This window comes from Paroedura picta, chromosome 3 (assembly GCF_049243985.1).
Source record: "Paroedura picta isolate Pp20150507F chromosome 3, Ppicta_v3.0, whole genome shotgun sequence".
Taxonomy (NCBI): Eukaryota; Metazoa; Chordata; class Lepidosauria; order Squamata; family Gekkonidae; genus Paroedura; species Paroedura picta.
The window spans coordinates 46,653,772-46,670,549 of record NC_135371.1 but is presented as its reverse complement, the minus strand read 5'-3'; the positions used below and the strand labels follow the sequence as shown (position 1 = coordinate 46,670,549).

Sequence of the window (16,778 nt, the reverse complement as noted above, 5' to 3'; positions counted from 1 at the left end):
TTTGGGTATGGAAAATTGTGTTTTTTTCTTTCGAGTACACATAGGAACAGGTGTTTATATCTGGGAAACAATATGGGAATAGCACTTGAGTTCTTTTCAGATGTTGTATCTTGACTTACTGGGATCCTGGCAACCATGCATAGATTCTCCCAATATATACACATTCACTATGTTGTCTGAACAGGGGTGATGTGTGTACTTTGCTTGTACTTTGCTTGCCATGTACATGTAGCTTTGGTGTGTGCAAATGGATTACAGGTTTTGCAAATTTTTTGTATCACCTTGGTTTGGACAAAATTGTGACTGCACTTATTGGGATCTTTGTGGGTAGTTTTTGCTCTTATTACGTGCATTTGCTGGGTTCCCAATAGATGTTGGTGTAATGTCTGAAAAGGGTTATATTATCTTCAAATCACTTTTCCCATGGAAGCTTTTATAGGACATTAAAGATATTGAGAGGTTTCAGATTCATCTTCATTTTGGATCTCTTGCATCTCTTCCAGTTTGTTCCTATTCTGTCTGCCTTGCATTAAGGTGAGATGGCCCACGCTGCCTGGTATCCAGGAGTGTAGATGTAGCATTTCCTTTCCTCCTCCAGTCTGCAGCACTGCTTGACTGTTTGCCCATATGTATAAACAAGATGTTTGTCTTGTGTCTGACTGTTCCTGACGGGCAGGGGCAAGGATGGCATTTGTCATTTCCCACCACCATTCTAAAGTGCTACCAGCCTGTGCGCCATTGTGGCTCTTATGCCCAGTAGGCATAGCCTCAGATAGAACAGAGAAGGACGTTAACAAAAACCAGCACTTCTGATATCAAAGGCTTCCCCAACAAGCCAGTGAACCAAGAAACTGATAGGTCTGCCTGGACAAATCACGTACCAAACACTTTTCTAGTTTTCACTGGCAAGATTTGTGCATATTTTTTTCCTGAGTGGTAAACATGCCAGTCACTTATTATCTGCTAACTCACTGTTTATTCTCCTCCGTTCCTCTGACCTTCTTAAATCCCAAGGTAGGCATCAGGCCAAATTTGAATTTTTTCAGTATTACATATTGTGAATTTTTCAGTTTATATTAGTTGTAGTAATGATCTTAAATAACAGGAGAATTTTTTTGGGGGGGTTCATTAGTTAATGTCTAGTGACTGGCAATGACACAAATCTGGAATGGCGGCTATGACCATAATTAGATGGGTATAAAATGTTGCATAATTGGCATGTGGGCTGGAGAATTGACCATGTGATATGAAAAATACCATTTGGATTCTTGAATAAAGCACCCAGCTGCAATCCTCATTTACTTACTGAGAAGTATGACACATTGGATTTAGCGGTATTTACTTCTGAGTTCTGAACTGAGCTGGTCAAAAGAATTTGTGAGAACTCAAACATACGTCCTTCTACTAAAGAACCTAGGGTGGTGAATTTAGGTGAATTTAGTCTTATATTTTAAATACCCTCCTTGATCATAAATAATAATCCAGCTTCTATTGTTTAAATCTACGTCCCTGACCAGACCAATCCAAAGGTTTGTTGTTGGCTACATGTACCATGAAGGGAAGCTTCTTCCTTACTTCTTCTGTGCCCTCCTGTTTTCCTCTCCCTCCTTGGCTGCTACTTTTCCTCCCATCTCTCCTCCTCATGCCAAGTGCAACTTTTTAATCTCCTGTCCCTTGCTTCTGCAGGGATTTTCATGGCAACCCCTCATACTAAGTCTAAAAAGGAGATGTAAATCTATTTTTTTAGGATGGACAAAGAACATAGGCATGTGAGTTATTTGATAGAAGGGTTTTGATTAGCAAATGTATTGTTTGATTTGAATTTTATACCACCCTTCTCCACATGTTGGCTTGATGTTGACATGAAGAACTGTAGACCTTGTTATACCCTTTTCAGTGAAACTCTGGGTGTTTTTTAAACATCTAAATTCATTACAGAATGGTGAAGACTTAAGGGGCAGTATTTTGAAGGGTCTGAGAAAATAATTGATTTTCTGGGTTGGTAATTTTCTATGTGATGATTTTATGTGATAACACAGCCTGAAGCCTAGAATGGGAAGCCTATTAGTTTTGCTATAATTAATAAATAATTCCCCCCCTTTATGTAAGAGAAAATATCCTGAGGCGTTTTCAGCATTGTTATTACAATTTGTGCACTAGTTGTTGGCTAAGCTTCACAAGACACTTTTTACTTTTGAAGACCATGCAGTCCCCATCTTTTTGGAAACTCATGATTAAATTCTTGGCCTCTGCTGTTTGTTATCGTTATTCTTTTTTATCATTGGGTTTGCCATCTTTTGATTAGCTGTAATGGTTAGATAATGACTTCCCTGCACTCTTGTTATTTAGTGGAGAGTTTCTCTTGTGAGACTCTTTTCCTAGAGAAAAGGCTGAAAGACAGGTGTGTTCAGGGCATCTTCCAGCCAATTTTAAGCACTTACTAGACTGAGTGCAGTTAGAGAGAGGGAGGGAGAGAGAGAGAGAGAGCAGCAAATGTATCTTTGGAAATCATTAGGATTTATAAGTGGCTGGAACATGCCTTGAACTTGTTACACATAGTCTGTAATTTGCACAAAAATAACTGTGTCACTCTAAACATACTTACTTGAAATGTGGTACTGAAATCAATTGGATTGGATCCTAAGTAACAATGGGTAGAATGAGGCATTTAGAGTGCAATCCTGAGCAGAATGGCACCCCTCCGAGCCAAAGAATGGCTTAAACATAAACCTTTAATAATTTCACTGTTTTCCTATCTGTTTGGTCAGCACTAGCCTCTTCCTAGCGAAGCCTGAAGCAGAGTGTGCCATCTGTGACTTTGCCTTCTCTAGTATCCCAGATCTAGGCTTTTTTGGCAGACTTTCAAAAAGCTCTCTGCTGATGTCACAACATTTTATTTTCTCTGTGTGCATCTAGCTTGGACAGACAAACTCCTGCTCCACCCATCCCCATGTTTTGTTCCTAGTGCTGCTAACTGACAGTTAGTGTTCCATTTGGTACACAGGTGGACAATTTCAAATGCCAGGGCAGGCTTTGAAGGCCAGGTTGGAACTGTCATCAGTTATAGGATCCTAGGCACCTTGAACACTTTGATCGTGTGTAATTCATCAAATTTTCAGGAGCATAGCAGATGCCTCTCCCTGCTCTTATCTTAACTTCACAGAATGGTTTCCTTTCACTTTCCTTACATTTCTTATTCTCTGAACACAGGTGTAGTTTCTGTGTTTAGCACAATGGCCATCACCCAAAATACATGAGTGGCAAAACAAAAAACGATAGGCACATTTTCCTGAACTCAAGTTAGAAAAAACTTGATGTTCATGATTTTCTTTGAAGAATTCTCAAGTAGAGAAGGAAATCTTTTCCTGACAGTTCTCTGCTGGCTTGTGTTCTTGACTGAATGTTGTCATGCCTATTTCAACTGTGCATCAGAATTTCACATATTTTGTTGTCCAGGGCACTAAGAGACACTAATCACAGCTCACTCAGAGCTGTGCAAAATTGCACAAAGTGATTTTGAGGCTTCTCTGGGATATGTTAGGCAAGCCCAAGGAAGCTCATGAGCTTTGGGGAAAACAGTATTGTGCAACCCCTGCAAATATCTGACCAGACAATCTGGTCCAACTGAAATCAGTTTTGGCTTCTTAAGGAAAGGGACAGTATTTTCTATGTGTTCTTGATTCTAGGCTTATAGCAAGGACAAATCCATTTTTCTCCAAAGACTCTCTTACCCAAATTAGAATTTCGATTTGAGGGATTTAGGCTTGCACAACAACCTGTATTTACCCAGGGTTCTTCCCTAAGAAGCTCGCACAGAGATCACTTTAAAATAAAATGAAAATGATTTTTATTGAAAAACAAACTAAGACTAAAACAAGAACAATGGCACACAAATTAAACTAAACAGTCATGCAAGAGGAAAAACAGACAAGATGATGTGATAGGGGAGTATAAGGGAATAAGGAAACTATAGCTATAGATGAACAGAAGACCATAGAGAAATGGCCAGCATGACTGGAAGAAATGAAGAACCCACAAGAGCAGACAGTGTATATGAGATATCCACGTGCACTTGGTGAAAAATGGACCCACACATAGAATGTCAGAGGACACAAACACAGAAAGAGGGACTGTGGCATGTGCCTTAAATAGTCAGATTTATATCCTGAGGCTAAGGTTGGGTACTTTGACCCTGAAAACATTGTATTTGATGAGAGTGTGTGTTAGACCGAAACTTAGATGTCAGGTGATATTCTTGTCTGGTGTGAGATGACGTCCTAGAGCAGTGGTTCTCAACCTGGGGGTCGGGACCCCTTTGGGGGTCGAATGACCCTTTCACAGGGGTTGCGGCAGGGCAAGCAGCTTGGCTAGGGGGGGTCACCATCCACCCAACAGCCTTGTGGGGTAGATCGAGATAGAGTGTTTGTCTGTCTGGAGCAGCAGAAAAGAGAAAGATTGGCACTGTGGGATTAGAGGCAGAACTAATTAATAATAATAAATAACTGAACTGAGAAATCCTGGGGGAAAAAAACAATCTATATACAATCATGAACAATGGATCTTCACACCATTGGTCAGTTTCGGTTTAAATTCTGTGAAAGAACCCTTGCATAGTTTTATGGTTGGGAGTCACCACAACATGAGGAACTGTATTAAAGGGTCATGGCATTAGGAAGGTTGAGAACCACTGGCCTAGAGGCTCCCTGGGACAGAGATATTACCTGTGATAGTCCTGGGTGAAGCCTTGAGGAGTTTCCTTGGAAAGGAAAGAATGATGTTGTTATATTACCTGAATAAGACAAAATGCAAATAGTGTCTTGGCAGCCCTGGGATTAGAGGATAGGAAATGGTATAGGTGTGGTAGGAATGTTAATCAGGGCTAGTAAAATTCTGTAGATGCAGCAGGAAGGCAGCCTTTCTCAACTTTTTTACCATTGAGAAACCCCTGAAACATTCTTGAGGCTTCGAAAAACACCAGAAGTGGTGCAATCCTGTAGAATGTGGTTGGGAATCATAGCTGTATATATGCCCACCTGGGTCCCCTCCCCTCCCCATCCCCTCCAGGCCCATCATTGCCCATTTGGGGAGGGGGATTGACATGACCATATATGGTCATATCACCTGATAAATGTTTAACACATTTTAAAAATGTATAAAAATAATTAACTCCCACACATTCAGGAAACCCTTCCAGGACCATCAAGAAACCCCAGAGTTTCATGAAACCCTGGCTGGAAAAGCATGACTTAAAGGGTGATAAGATTAGTAACATCCTTAGATATGTCATTTACCTGCAGATGGGCATTGCTTTTTTTATAGAGGGGGGATAAAAGCCAGTGGTAAAGAACCCTTGAGGCTCCATAGGAAAGTCACTTTTCCAGACAGCTTCTGGAAAGAACTACATCTGGTTGGAGAATAAAATCAGAGTTCAGTAGCACTGATGAAGAGTGCTTGCACTTCAAAGCTCACACCCTGAATTGTTGGTCTTAAAGGTGCTACTGGACTCTGACTTTATTGTGCTACTTCAGACCAACATGGCTACCCATTTGTATCTATCTGGTTGGAGAGTACATTTCTTCTCTTCGGCATGAATGCAGACACTGCTGGTCAGCGGTTTTTGTTTTTGTTGTACATTTCCAGCACAGGGATGTGATTACAAAACAATACAATAGTGAGATGCTGGAGAGACTGATGAAGGGTACTTGTAGGCAAACTTCCCCTCAGAGCATGTAGGGTTCTGACTGCTAACACCTCAGTGTTAATTGCAAATTATATGCTTTTACTACAGCTCAACTAGTAAAGCATCTAATTTGTATTTAAGAGTGATAGTTCAAGGAAGAAAATGTCTGGCTCTTGAATGTGAAGGGATTTTGTTTAAGAAACTATTGTTTATTTGTGTTGGGGACCTTCCTGAAGTTTGGTCAGACAATTCAGGGATTGCACCACTATCTCTCAATGTTTGCGAAGTTTCCTGGTTAGCACAGCTCCAGATGAAGGAGGTACAGCTCCAAATGAACAGGTTCACTGGTTAATTGATGAAAGAACAAGAAACATGAGTCTCTGGACCCTAACAACGTATCCAACTTCCTTCCTTCCTTCCTTCCTTCCTTCCTTCCTTCCTTCCTTCCTTCCTTCCTTCCTTCCTTCCTTCCTTCCTTCCTTCCTTCCTTCCTTCCTTCCTTCCTTCCACTTCTATCCTGCCACTCTTGTGACTGGCTTGTGGCGGCTAACAATCCAAGTAAAAACCACATTAAACCCTCTAAGAAAACCCCTTAAAATAACAACACAATCCAAAAAGCCAATCCAATTGGTGATTGATAACTCTCCCTGTTCCCTTGCTCATACAGATGGATACACCTCCTGGGGGGGGGGTTAGAGGGGGGTATCCAGGCATAGGAGAGCCACTACAAAGCTGTGGTTGCATTAAGACTGGGGAGACAACATAACTATAGGCATGAGGGCAAGGCTGATGCCAGCAAACAAGACCACGGATGTGATGAAGTATGAATCTGAAGAAAGGAGGAGTCAAAGAGGAAGAAATGATGGATTGCCAGTGAGATTAGGAGTCACAAAATGTAGAATAGGACCGACAAGAAGGCTAATCAATAAACTGTTTTATTATCCAATCTTTCAAGTGTCAGTTATTTTATAGAGCTAAACCAAAATGGGATCAGAATACCCTCCCATTTTCAACAGACATAATATTTGTCAGCAACTTGGTTTTATGTGTAAATACAATATTTTAATCTTAATCTTAATCTTAATCTATTCAATATTTTAATCTTAAAACTACAATTATTACATAACACCAAAGAATCCCACCTTTTACATATTGTATTCATAGTAGCAGTAGCAGTAACATGCATCTCTGAAACTTGGTAATCTCAAATACTTGCTGTAAAATAAAAATATATAAATTATACCATAAGTTAACAAAGCAACTTTCCATGTGTGTACAAATATAATCAATAAGACATTCAAAATATATCATTATAATTATATCCTTATCCATTGGTCCTCTTAATATTTGTGAAACAGCGCAGGGGGTGAAGTGTGTCTGGGGTGTCTGAGCTGGAATAGAGCCAGTCAGGGTGTGGCCAGCAACTCTGATTTCATCAACAACCTCTGCTGTTAGTGCCCCGCCAGGGAACGTGGGGAGGAAGGAAGAGGGGAAGGAGCCACAGTCTCTCGCACTTCCACCTGCCAACCCCCCCCCACATGCACGCACTACGCTAGCGCCCATTGTATCACCAACAGCGTGCTTGCCCTCTCGTACCTTATAATTATGAGAGAGCTAGCTTGGTGTAATGGTTAGGAGTGCAGATTTCTAATCTGTCGAACCAGGTTTGATACCCTGCTCATCCTCCACATGCAGCGAGCTGTGGGTTTGCCACGGCACTGACAAAGCTGTTCTGACCAAGCAGTAATATCAGAGCTCTCTCAGTCTCACCTACCTCACAGGGTGTCTGTTGTGGGGAGAGGAAAGGGAAAGCAATTGTTAGCCATTTTGAGACTCCTTCTGGTAGAGAAAAGTGACATATAAGAACCAGCTCTATAATATCAATAGACCATAGGTTCAACTTTTCATCTTGAGGATCCCTTATTGTTTTTTCAAATGGGTCCCCAAAAGCATTGTGCTTAGTCATCGCCTAAATGAGAGGTGCAGTCCACATTGTCAATAAAGCAAGACAAGTCCCAAGTAGTATTTAATCCAAGAGGTGTGAGTGTGTCAAGTGAAAAAAATGTAACAATGCAATAATCCGCAGGCAGTATTAATTCTCTGGTGGGGCAGTGCAACAATCTGTTCTGATATCAGGAGGCCTGGAAACTATGGGTCAAGGAACCATGGCAACAAGCCTAGGTCCCAACAGGGAATTTTGCCAGTGAGGAATTCTGACACTTAGACATTGTAGCTTTGTGATGTGGCAATTCATTTGTGGGCCAAAAAGTATCTGTGATGATCACTGAGTTTCAGTTACTGATTTGAACAACTACCTGGTTCTTTGACTGAAGGGGTCTATTTTCATGTTGAAAATATACATAGGGTATAGCACACATGCAAGCACACATGCCTGTACACACACACACACACACACACACACACACACACACACACACACAACACACATCCTAATGTAAAACCAGGAGGCTGATCTTGAATTGGAGAGGTAAATAAGGCAGCTGACCAAAGGGCAAAATGATTGAGCAAATATGGGCTTGAGTCATACCACAGAAATAAATTTTCTAGACATCTAAATTGACTGTGTATTGGAGCAGTCGATCACAGTTGATCCACAGGTTTAGCAGTTCTGGATTGGTTCTGAATGGGGGTTGAGACCGAGTATGAAATGTTACAGTAACTGGGAATAGTGGCCACAGTGCCATGAAGCTCAGCATTTATGTCAATGGAAAGTTGCCCCCAAAGTCCAAAGCAATATCTTCTGATTTCAAGAGGGAACATTGCTAAAATGAGGGAACTAGTCGGATGGAACTGAAAAGGGTGAGGTAGAAGAGTCACATCTCTCCAGGATGTCTGGAAACAATTTAAAACTATACTAATTGAAGCCCAGATAGAATGCATAACTCAGGTCAAGAAAAAGTACCACCAAGATGCCCTGTGTGGTTAGTGACTCATATTGTCATCAAGTCAAGTAAGCCATAAAAGGCAAAACGGTTTCATTTAAAAAGTGGAAGGTGTCCCCTGTTGAGGTGTACAGAAAGGAGTACAGGTTATGGCAAAACAAATGTAAGTTTTCAGTAAGGTTAGCAAAAAGTGAGTTTGAGAAGCAGATGGTCAAAAGCATTGAAATGGGAAAAAAACAAATTTCTTCAACTATATTGAGAGCAGGAAACTGGCTAGAAAGGCAGTTGGGCCTTGAGATGACAAAGGAATAAAAGAACTGTTCAGTGAAACTGAATTAATTCTCTACATCTGTTTTTACTGTGGAAAATCAGGGGTACCTAGCTACTCTGGAGCTCCTGTTTTTAAGAAGGGTGTCTGAAGAATGGAGTCAAATTTAGATGATGAAAAGTTCTAGGATGGGATGGCTAAATGGTGGCTTTTCGGATGTCCATGGACTACAATTCCTATGAGCCCCTGCCAGCATGTCCATCTGGAGAGCCACAGTTTGGCTGCCCGTATTCTAGGACTACCAGACAAAATGAAAACTGATAAGTTTATAAGTCCAGATGGCATACACTTGAGGGTTTTTAAATAAATGTGAAACTGTTATTTGTCCTACAGGTATATGTTGCCTGTTGTTAAATCAGCCTCTATGGGAGATGATTATAAAATAGTAAATGTCACTCCAGTTTTTAAAAAGAAGTCAAGGGGGGGGGGGGAAGCCAAGAAATTAAAGGCCAGTTAGCCTAACATCTGTTCTAGGTTACAGAAACTAATATTAACAAAAGAATTATTAAACATATTGAGGAACAAAATCTACTTATAGAATCATAGACCCATAGAATCATAGAGTTCGAAGGGATCTCATGGGTCATCTAGTCCAACCCCCTGCACTATGCAGGACCCTCACGTCCCTATCGCTCATCCACTGTAACCTGCCACCCCTTTGCCTTCACAGAATCAGTCTCTCCGTCAGATGGCTATCTAGCCTCTGTTTAAAAATTTCCAAAGATGGAGAACTCACCACCTCCAGAGGGAGTCTGTACCACTGAGAAACCGCTCTAACTGTCAGGAACTTCTTCCGGATGTTTAGATGTAATTTCTTTTGAATTAATTTCATCCCATTCGTTCTGGTCTGTTCCTCTGGGGCAAGAGAGAACAATTCTGCTCCATCCTCCATATGGCACCCTTTTAAATACTTGAAGATGGTTATCAGATCCCCTCTCAGTCGTCTCCTGTCTAGGCTAAACAGACCAAGTTCCCCCAACCTTTCTTCATATGTCTTGGTCTCCAAAACCCTCACCATCTTTGTTGCCCTCCTCTGGACACGTTCCAGTTTGTCAACATCCCTCTTCAATTGGGGTGCCCAAAACTGAACACAATACTCCAAGTGAACCAGAGCAGAGTACAGCGGTAGCATCACCTCCCGTGATCTGGACATGATACTCCGTTTGATGCAGCCCCAAATCCCATTTGCCTTTTTAGCCACTGAGTCACACTGCTGACTCATGTTCAATATATGGTCTACTAAGACTCCTAGATCCTTTTTGCACATGCTACTGCCAAGACAAGTCTCCCCCATCTCATATTGGTGTATTTGGTTTTTCCTACCTAAATGCAGAACTTTACATTTGTCCCTATTGAACTTCATTTTATTCAGTTTAGCCCACTTCTTGAGTCTATCAAGATCATCCTGTATTCTGTTGCTGTCTTCAGTTGTGTTCACCACGAAAAGAAAGGGACGGTTCAGAATTATTGTAACAGAAGAAGAAGAACCTATCCCGGGCTATATTCAACAATTTAACAATAAATACAAATAAACGTTTCTTATCTCTTCTTATATTTTTTCTTATATTTTTATGTGTATAAGCACAACCAGAACGGCCTCTAGATTACACCGTTTTCAATTTTGTTTTCCTCAGTGGTTGTCCTTCTAAAATACAAAAGCATACAATTAATACAGGCTTATCAACCATTTTTACAAAACAGAAGAGAACATATTTAACTGAACAAAGTCATTATTCTAGTCTACAATAGTACATACCTCCTATAATTTTTATAAATATACAGTCATTGTTTCTTTAATATATATATAAATCAAAAGCCAGCCTTTTGGCTATTATCGTAAACCTTATAAAAATTATCAAAATTATCAAAATTATACTAAAGGGCCAAGTCTTACCTTTAAATTATATTATATATATGTGGCCTTTGGCTCTCTGGTTTGGGGAGGTCTGTTCAAAAGACTCATCCCACTGGGTTGTAGACTGCCTCTGGTAATTATACTCTAGCTGAGAAACTTACTCCATGCCACACCTATACCAATTAAAGCTGCAGTCTCATCTAAAAGCGAAGAGTTCCAAACATATGTAAAAAATATATTTTAAGGGCTCTAAATTCTCCCAATTGGCTATGAAGCCTATCAGTTAGGATTTAAATTATAATAAACTTTCTTCCAAGGTACCCCTATAGAGGCTATTAATCTTATACCTAGCTTAAGTTTAAGAAATTACAGCATCATTTTGCAGTCCTTGTGTTTGCAGGTGCTACCTCACAGGAAGCAAGAAAGTTCCAAATTCGTGTTTAAGCCTTTAGGGCTCATAGTTTCCAGTGAGTAAATATAAAAACTTTCACGTTGTCTCAAGATCTTATTGATGTCCATCTTGTGGTGTCCAACAGTTGAGATTTGTTCAAGTCCAAAGAATAGTAAATCTTCTGGTTTGTGTCCTTTTTCCATGAAGTGAGTCACCATTGGAGCATCTGTTATCCGGTGTCTAAGTCTGGACTGGTGTTCCTGGATCCGGACCCTAATTGGACGGCTGGTAATACCAATGTACAATTGCGCACATGGACATATAATACAATATACTAAGTTTTTACTTGAACAGTTAATAAAACGATTGATCCTCACATAGAAGCCATTACCTGTTGCCCTGTATTCCTTGATAGGTAACAAATACTTACAAACCCCACATGTACCACATTTGTAATTGCCTTTAGGAAAGTTACTTGCTGATGTTTCAGTATTAAATTGTTTTTTATTAATTAGTTCACCTATAGTGTGGTTGCGCCTCCATGCTAATCTTAACCCATTTTCACATCCAGGTAAGTCCCTGATTAAATGCCAATGTTTAAATAATATTTTTCTGATATTTGTGGCAAAATATGAATAATCAAAAGCACAGGTCAATTTCTGATCTTTTACTCTCTTATTGTACTGCAATAAATCATGTCTCTCCTTGGCATCTACCCTAGTTTTAGCCTGCTTAATAATAGATGGTGGGTAGCCACGATGTTCAAGGGCTTTACCTAATTCTTTACTGGCATTTTCATAAGAAGAGGAGTAATAGTTAATGCGTTTATGTCTCAAAAATTGCCCATAGGGTAAATTTCTTATGAGGTGGGGAGGATGAAAGCTATTGAAATGAAGAAGTGTGTTCCGATCTGTTGGTTTTTTGTATGATGTGGTGGTCAATCTACCATCTGGTTTTAAAGTGACCAAAGTGTCTAAAAATGGTACTTCCACCATGTCATAATGACCTATAAATTTGATTGTGGAATGCTGGCTATTAACCCATTGTATGAATTGTTCTATGGAGTCTGGATTTAAATAAACAAGAAAAATATCATCCAGGAATCTGGTATAAAAATTAATATCAGACTTAAATGGATTAGTAATATCGTTGTATAACCACTGGTTTTCAAGGTAAATCATAAAGAGGTTTGCGATGGTTGGGGCCATCGGGGAGCCCATAGAGACTCCATGAGTTTGTAAGTATAAATTGTCTTCAAATTCAAAGTAATTATTTTCAAAAATCAAATCCAATAAATCCAGCAAAAAGTGTGTAGGTGGGATACATAATTGTCTATTGTCTAACAAATTTTGTATAACTAATCTTGCCTCTTCCAATGGAATGTTGGTATATAAGGATGTGACATCCATAGTCATTAATACTGCTCCTTTTGGTACCCTTAATTTTTCTATGAGGTTAATAAAGTGGGTAGTGTCTTTTAACAATGTGTCTTGAGTTGGAAGCAGCTTCTGAAAATGAAAATCTATAAATTTGGCTAAAGGTTCCAAGAAGGATCCACATTGTGAAATAATTGGTCTGCCTATGGGTGGACGGTCAGGTTTATGTATTTTTGGTAAAATATATATGTGAGGGATCCTTGGGTACTTGTTTTCAAGAAAAGCAGCTTCATTATTATTAATATATCCAAGTCCCAAGCCCTCATGTATTACAATCCTGATTACTCTTATGATCTCATTAATACAACTATAATTAACAGGTTTATAATATTTTCTGTCATTTAGTTGCCTGAGGACTTCATTTCTATAATCCTCTGTGTTCAGTACTACTATACCTCCTCCTTTATCAGCTGGTTTTATAGTGATGTCTGGATCAGATTGTAACTGTTGCAAAGTATTAAATTCCTCTTGGGTAAGATTAAAAGGGGCATTTCTTCTCTTGTATTTCAGTACCTCCAAATCCCTAAGTACCATTTTTTCAAAAGTGCTTATTTCAGGTACCTCTATTAAGGGTATAAATGTTGATTTTGCTCTAAATCTAACTGGCTGTGTAATCTCCGTAGACTGTGGAAAATAATATTTCAATTTAAGTAGACGTGTGAGCTTAAAAAGGTCTACTCTGGTGCGAAAGGCATTGTATTTAGGTACAGGAACAAAGGAGAGGCCTTTGTTTAAAACTTTGATTTGTGTTTCAGTTAGTGTCTTATTGGATAAATTAAAGACTATTTCTTGCGGGATCCTCTCCTGCTCCCCTGAAAATCCGATTGATATCTATTAGGTTGACGCAAGCGTCTTTGGGGTCTTAAAGCACTTCTTGGAGGTAGTGGTTCCTCACTAGAAAAGCTTGCAGTATCTATTTCCGATTCAGAAAAAGTATCTGGATCCCAAGTAACATTTTTTGTTTTAAAACGAGGATGTTTATAGGTTAACCATGGGTAAACATTATCTGAAGCATAGTCTCTCTGATCACGATTGAACTTACGATTCTTGAATTCTTTAATACTTTCAGTCAGTTTCTTAATATTAGAGTCCAATTCTTCTAATTTGTTATCATAAATATCCTGAGTCACTTTAGATTTGAGATTATTTTTGAGCTGAGAGATCTCAGTGTCCATGGTTTCTAATTGTTTGGAACTCTGCTCTATGATTAACAACATGAGATCAAATGAGCATTTGGTAAGAATAGCAGCCCATTTTTGTTTAAAGTCATCATTGTCTGTGAATAATGTAGGATATTTTTGTATTCTAAGGCCCCTGGGAATTCTATCATTGTTTAAATATTCATTTAAGTAAACAGCATGTAAATGGGTTTTCAATTTATGTTTAGACAAATATGTTAATTGTTCCCAATCCCCAGGTGGGGCATCATTATTCACATTTAAAGGAGGTAAGTTTTGAGTAATTCTATCTCTATCCTCATTATTAAAGGCAAAGCCTTGTTTCCAAGTAGCCATCACAAGATAAGAGTACACCACGAAAAGAAAGGGACGGTTCAGAATTATTGTAACAGAAGAAGAAGAACCTATCCCGGGCTATATTCAACAATTTAACAATAAATACAAATAAACGTTTCTTATCTCTTCTTATATTTTTTCTTATATTTTTATGTGTATAAGCACAACCAGAACGGCCTCTAGATTACACCGTTTTCAATTTTGTTTTCCTCAGTGGTTGTCCTTCTAAAATACAAAAGCATACAATTAATACAGGCTTATCAACCATTTTTACAAAACAGAAGAGAACATATTTAACTGAACAAAGTCATTATTCTAGTCTACAATAGTACATACCTCCTATAATTTTTATAAATATACAGTCATTGTTTCTTTAATATATATATAAATCAAAAGCCAGCCTTTTGGCTATTATCGTAAACCTTATAAAAATTATCAAAATTATCAAAATTATACTAAAGGGCCAAGTCTTACCTTTAAATTATATTATATATATGTGGCCTTTGGCTCTCTGGTTTGGGGAGGTCTGTTCAAAAGACTCATCCCACTGGGTTGTAGACTGCCTCTGGTAATTATACTCTAGCTGAGAAACTTACTCCATGCCACACCTATACCAATTAAAGCTGCAGTCTCATCTAAAAGCGAAGAGTTCCAAACATATGTAAAAAATATATTTTAAGGGCTCTAAATTCTCCCAATTGGCTATGAAGCCTATCAGTTAGGATTTAAATTATAATAAACTTTCTTCCAAGGTACCCCTATAGAGGCTATTAATCTTATACCTAGCTTAAGTTTAAGAAATTACAGCATCATTTTGCAGTCCTTGTGTTTGCAGGTGCTACCTCACAGGAAGCAAGAAAGTTCCAAATTCGTGTTTAAGCCTTTAGGGCTCATAGTTTCCAGTGAGTAAATATAAAAACTTTCACGTTGTCTCAAGATCTTATTGATGTCCATCTTGTGGTGTCCAACAGTTGAGATTTGTTCAAGTCCAAAGAATAGTAAATCTTCTGGTTTGTGTCCTTTTTCCATGAAGTGAGTCACCATTGGAGCATCTGTTATCCGGTGTCTAAGTCTGGACTGGTGTTCCTGGATCCGGACCCTAATTGGACGGCTGGTAATACCAATGTACAATTGCGCACATGGACATATAATACAATATACTAAGTTTTTACTTGAACAGTTAATAAAACGATTGATCCTCACATAGAAGCCATTACCTGTTGCCCTGTATTCCTTGATAGGTAACAAATACTTACAAACCCCACATGTACCACATTTGTAATTGCCTTTAGGAAAGTTACTTGCTGATGTTTCAGTATTAAATTGTTTTTTATTAATTAGTTCACCTATAGTGTGGTTGCGCCTCCATGCTAATCTTAACCCATTTTCACATCCAGGTAAGTCCCTGATTAAATGCCAATGTTTAAATAATATTTTTCTGATATTTGTGGCAAAATATGAATAATCAAAAGCACAGGTCAATTTCTGATCTTTTACTCTCTTATTGTACTGCAATAAATCATGTCTCTCCTTGGCATCTACCCTAGTTTTAGCCTGCTTAATAATAGATGGTGGGTAGCCACGATGTTCAAGGGCTTTACCTAATTCTTTACTGGCATTTTCATAAGAAGAGGAGTAATAGTTAATGCGTTTATGTCTCAAAAATTGCCCATAGGGTAAATTTCTTATGAGGTGGGGAGGATGAAAGCTATTGAAATGAAGAAGTGTGTTCCGATCTGTTGGTTTTTTGTATGATGTGGTGGTCAATCTACCATCTGGTTTTAAAGTGACCAAAGTGTCTAAAAATGGTACTTCCACCATGTCATAATGACCTATAAATTTGATTGTGGAATGCTGGCTATTAACCCATTGTATGAATTGTTCTATGGAGTCTGGATTTAAATAAACAAGAAAAATATCATCCAGGAATCTGGTATAAAAATTAATATCAGACTTAAATGGATTAGTAATATCGTTGTATAACCACTGGTTTTCAAGGTAAATCATAAAGAGGTTTGCGATGGTTGGGGCCATCGGGGAGCCCATAGAGACTCCATGAGTTTGTAAGTATAAATTGTCTTCAAATTCAAAGTAATTATTTTCAAAAATCAAATCCAATAAATCCAGCAAAAAGTGTGTAGGTGGGATACATAATTGTCTATTGTCTAACAAATTTTGTATAACTAATCTTGCCTCTTCCAATGGAATGTTGGTATATAAGGATGTGACATCCATAGTCATTAATACTGCTCCTTTTGGTACCCTTAATTTTTCTATGAGGTTAATAAAGTGGGTAGTGTCTTTTAACAATGTGTCTTGAGTTGGAAGCAGCTTCTGAAAATGAAAATCTATAAATTTGGCTAAAGGTTCCAAGAAGGATCCACATTGTGAAATAATTGGTCTGCCTATGGGTGGACGGTCAGGTTTATGTATTTTTGGTAAAATATATATGTGAGGGATCCTTGGGTACTTGTTTTCAAGAAAAGCAGCTTCATTATTCAGGACACAAACCAGAAGATTTACTATTCTTTGGACTTGAACAAATCTCAACTGTTGGACACCACAAGATGGACATCAATAAGATCTTGAGACAACGTGAAAGTTTTTATATTTACTCACTGGAAACTATGAGCCCTAAAGGCTTAAACACGAATTTGGAACTTTCTTGCTT

General features: G+C 38.6%; 2 protein-coding genes across 6 annotated transcripts in view; one reads left to right on the top strand and one right to left on the bottom strand.

Annotated features, from left to right (window-relative positions):
* CACNA2D3 (calcium voltage-gated channel auxiliary subunit alpha2delta 3) overlaps window positions 1-16,778 on the top strand; it is a 774,612-nt gene that overhangs the window by 38,374 nt on the left and 719,460 nt on the right. The window lies entirely within an intron of this gene.
* On the bottom strand, window positions 10,358-15,133 carry LOC143831932 (uncharacterized). Of its 2 annotated transcripts, none has more exons than XR_013229019.1 (2): window positions 10,806-15,133; window positions 10,358-10,556 (listed from the first exon to the last, which is right to left on the bottom strand). XR_013229019.1 is itself a non-coding variant. In XM_077325513.1 (2 exons), exon 2 carries the CDS (start codon window positions 13,125-13,127, stop codon window positions 11,175-11,177), a length of 1,953 nt encoding a protein of 650 aa, XP_077181628.1. In that variant the 5' UTR covers window positions 13,128-14,332; window positions 14,582-15,133; the 3' UTR covers window positions 10,358-11,174. The 2 variants fall into 2 exon arrangements, 1 of the variants encoding a protein (XP_077181628.1); XM_077325513.1 differs by having other exon boundaries at window positions 10,358-14,332; window positions 14,582-15,133.

Excerpts from the sequence above, each read along its gene's own strand:
- LOC143831932 (XM_077325513.1), bottom strand. The coding sequence starts at position 13,127 with ATGGTACTTAGGGATTTGGAGGTACTGAAATACAAGAGAAGAAATGCC.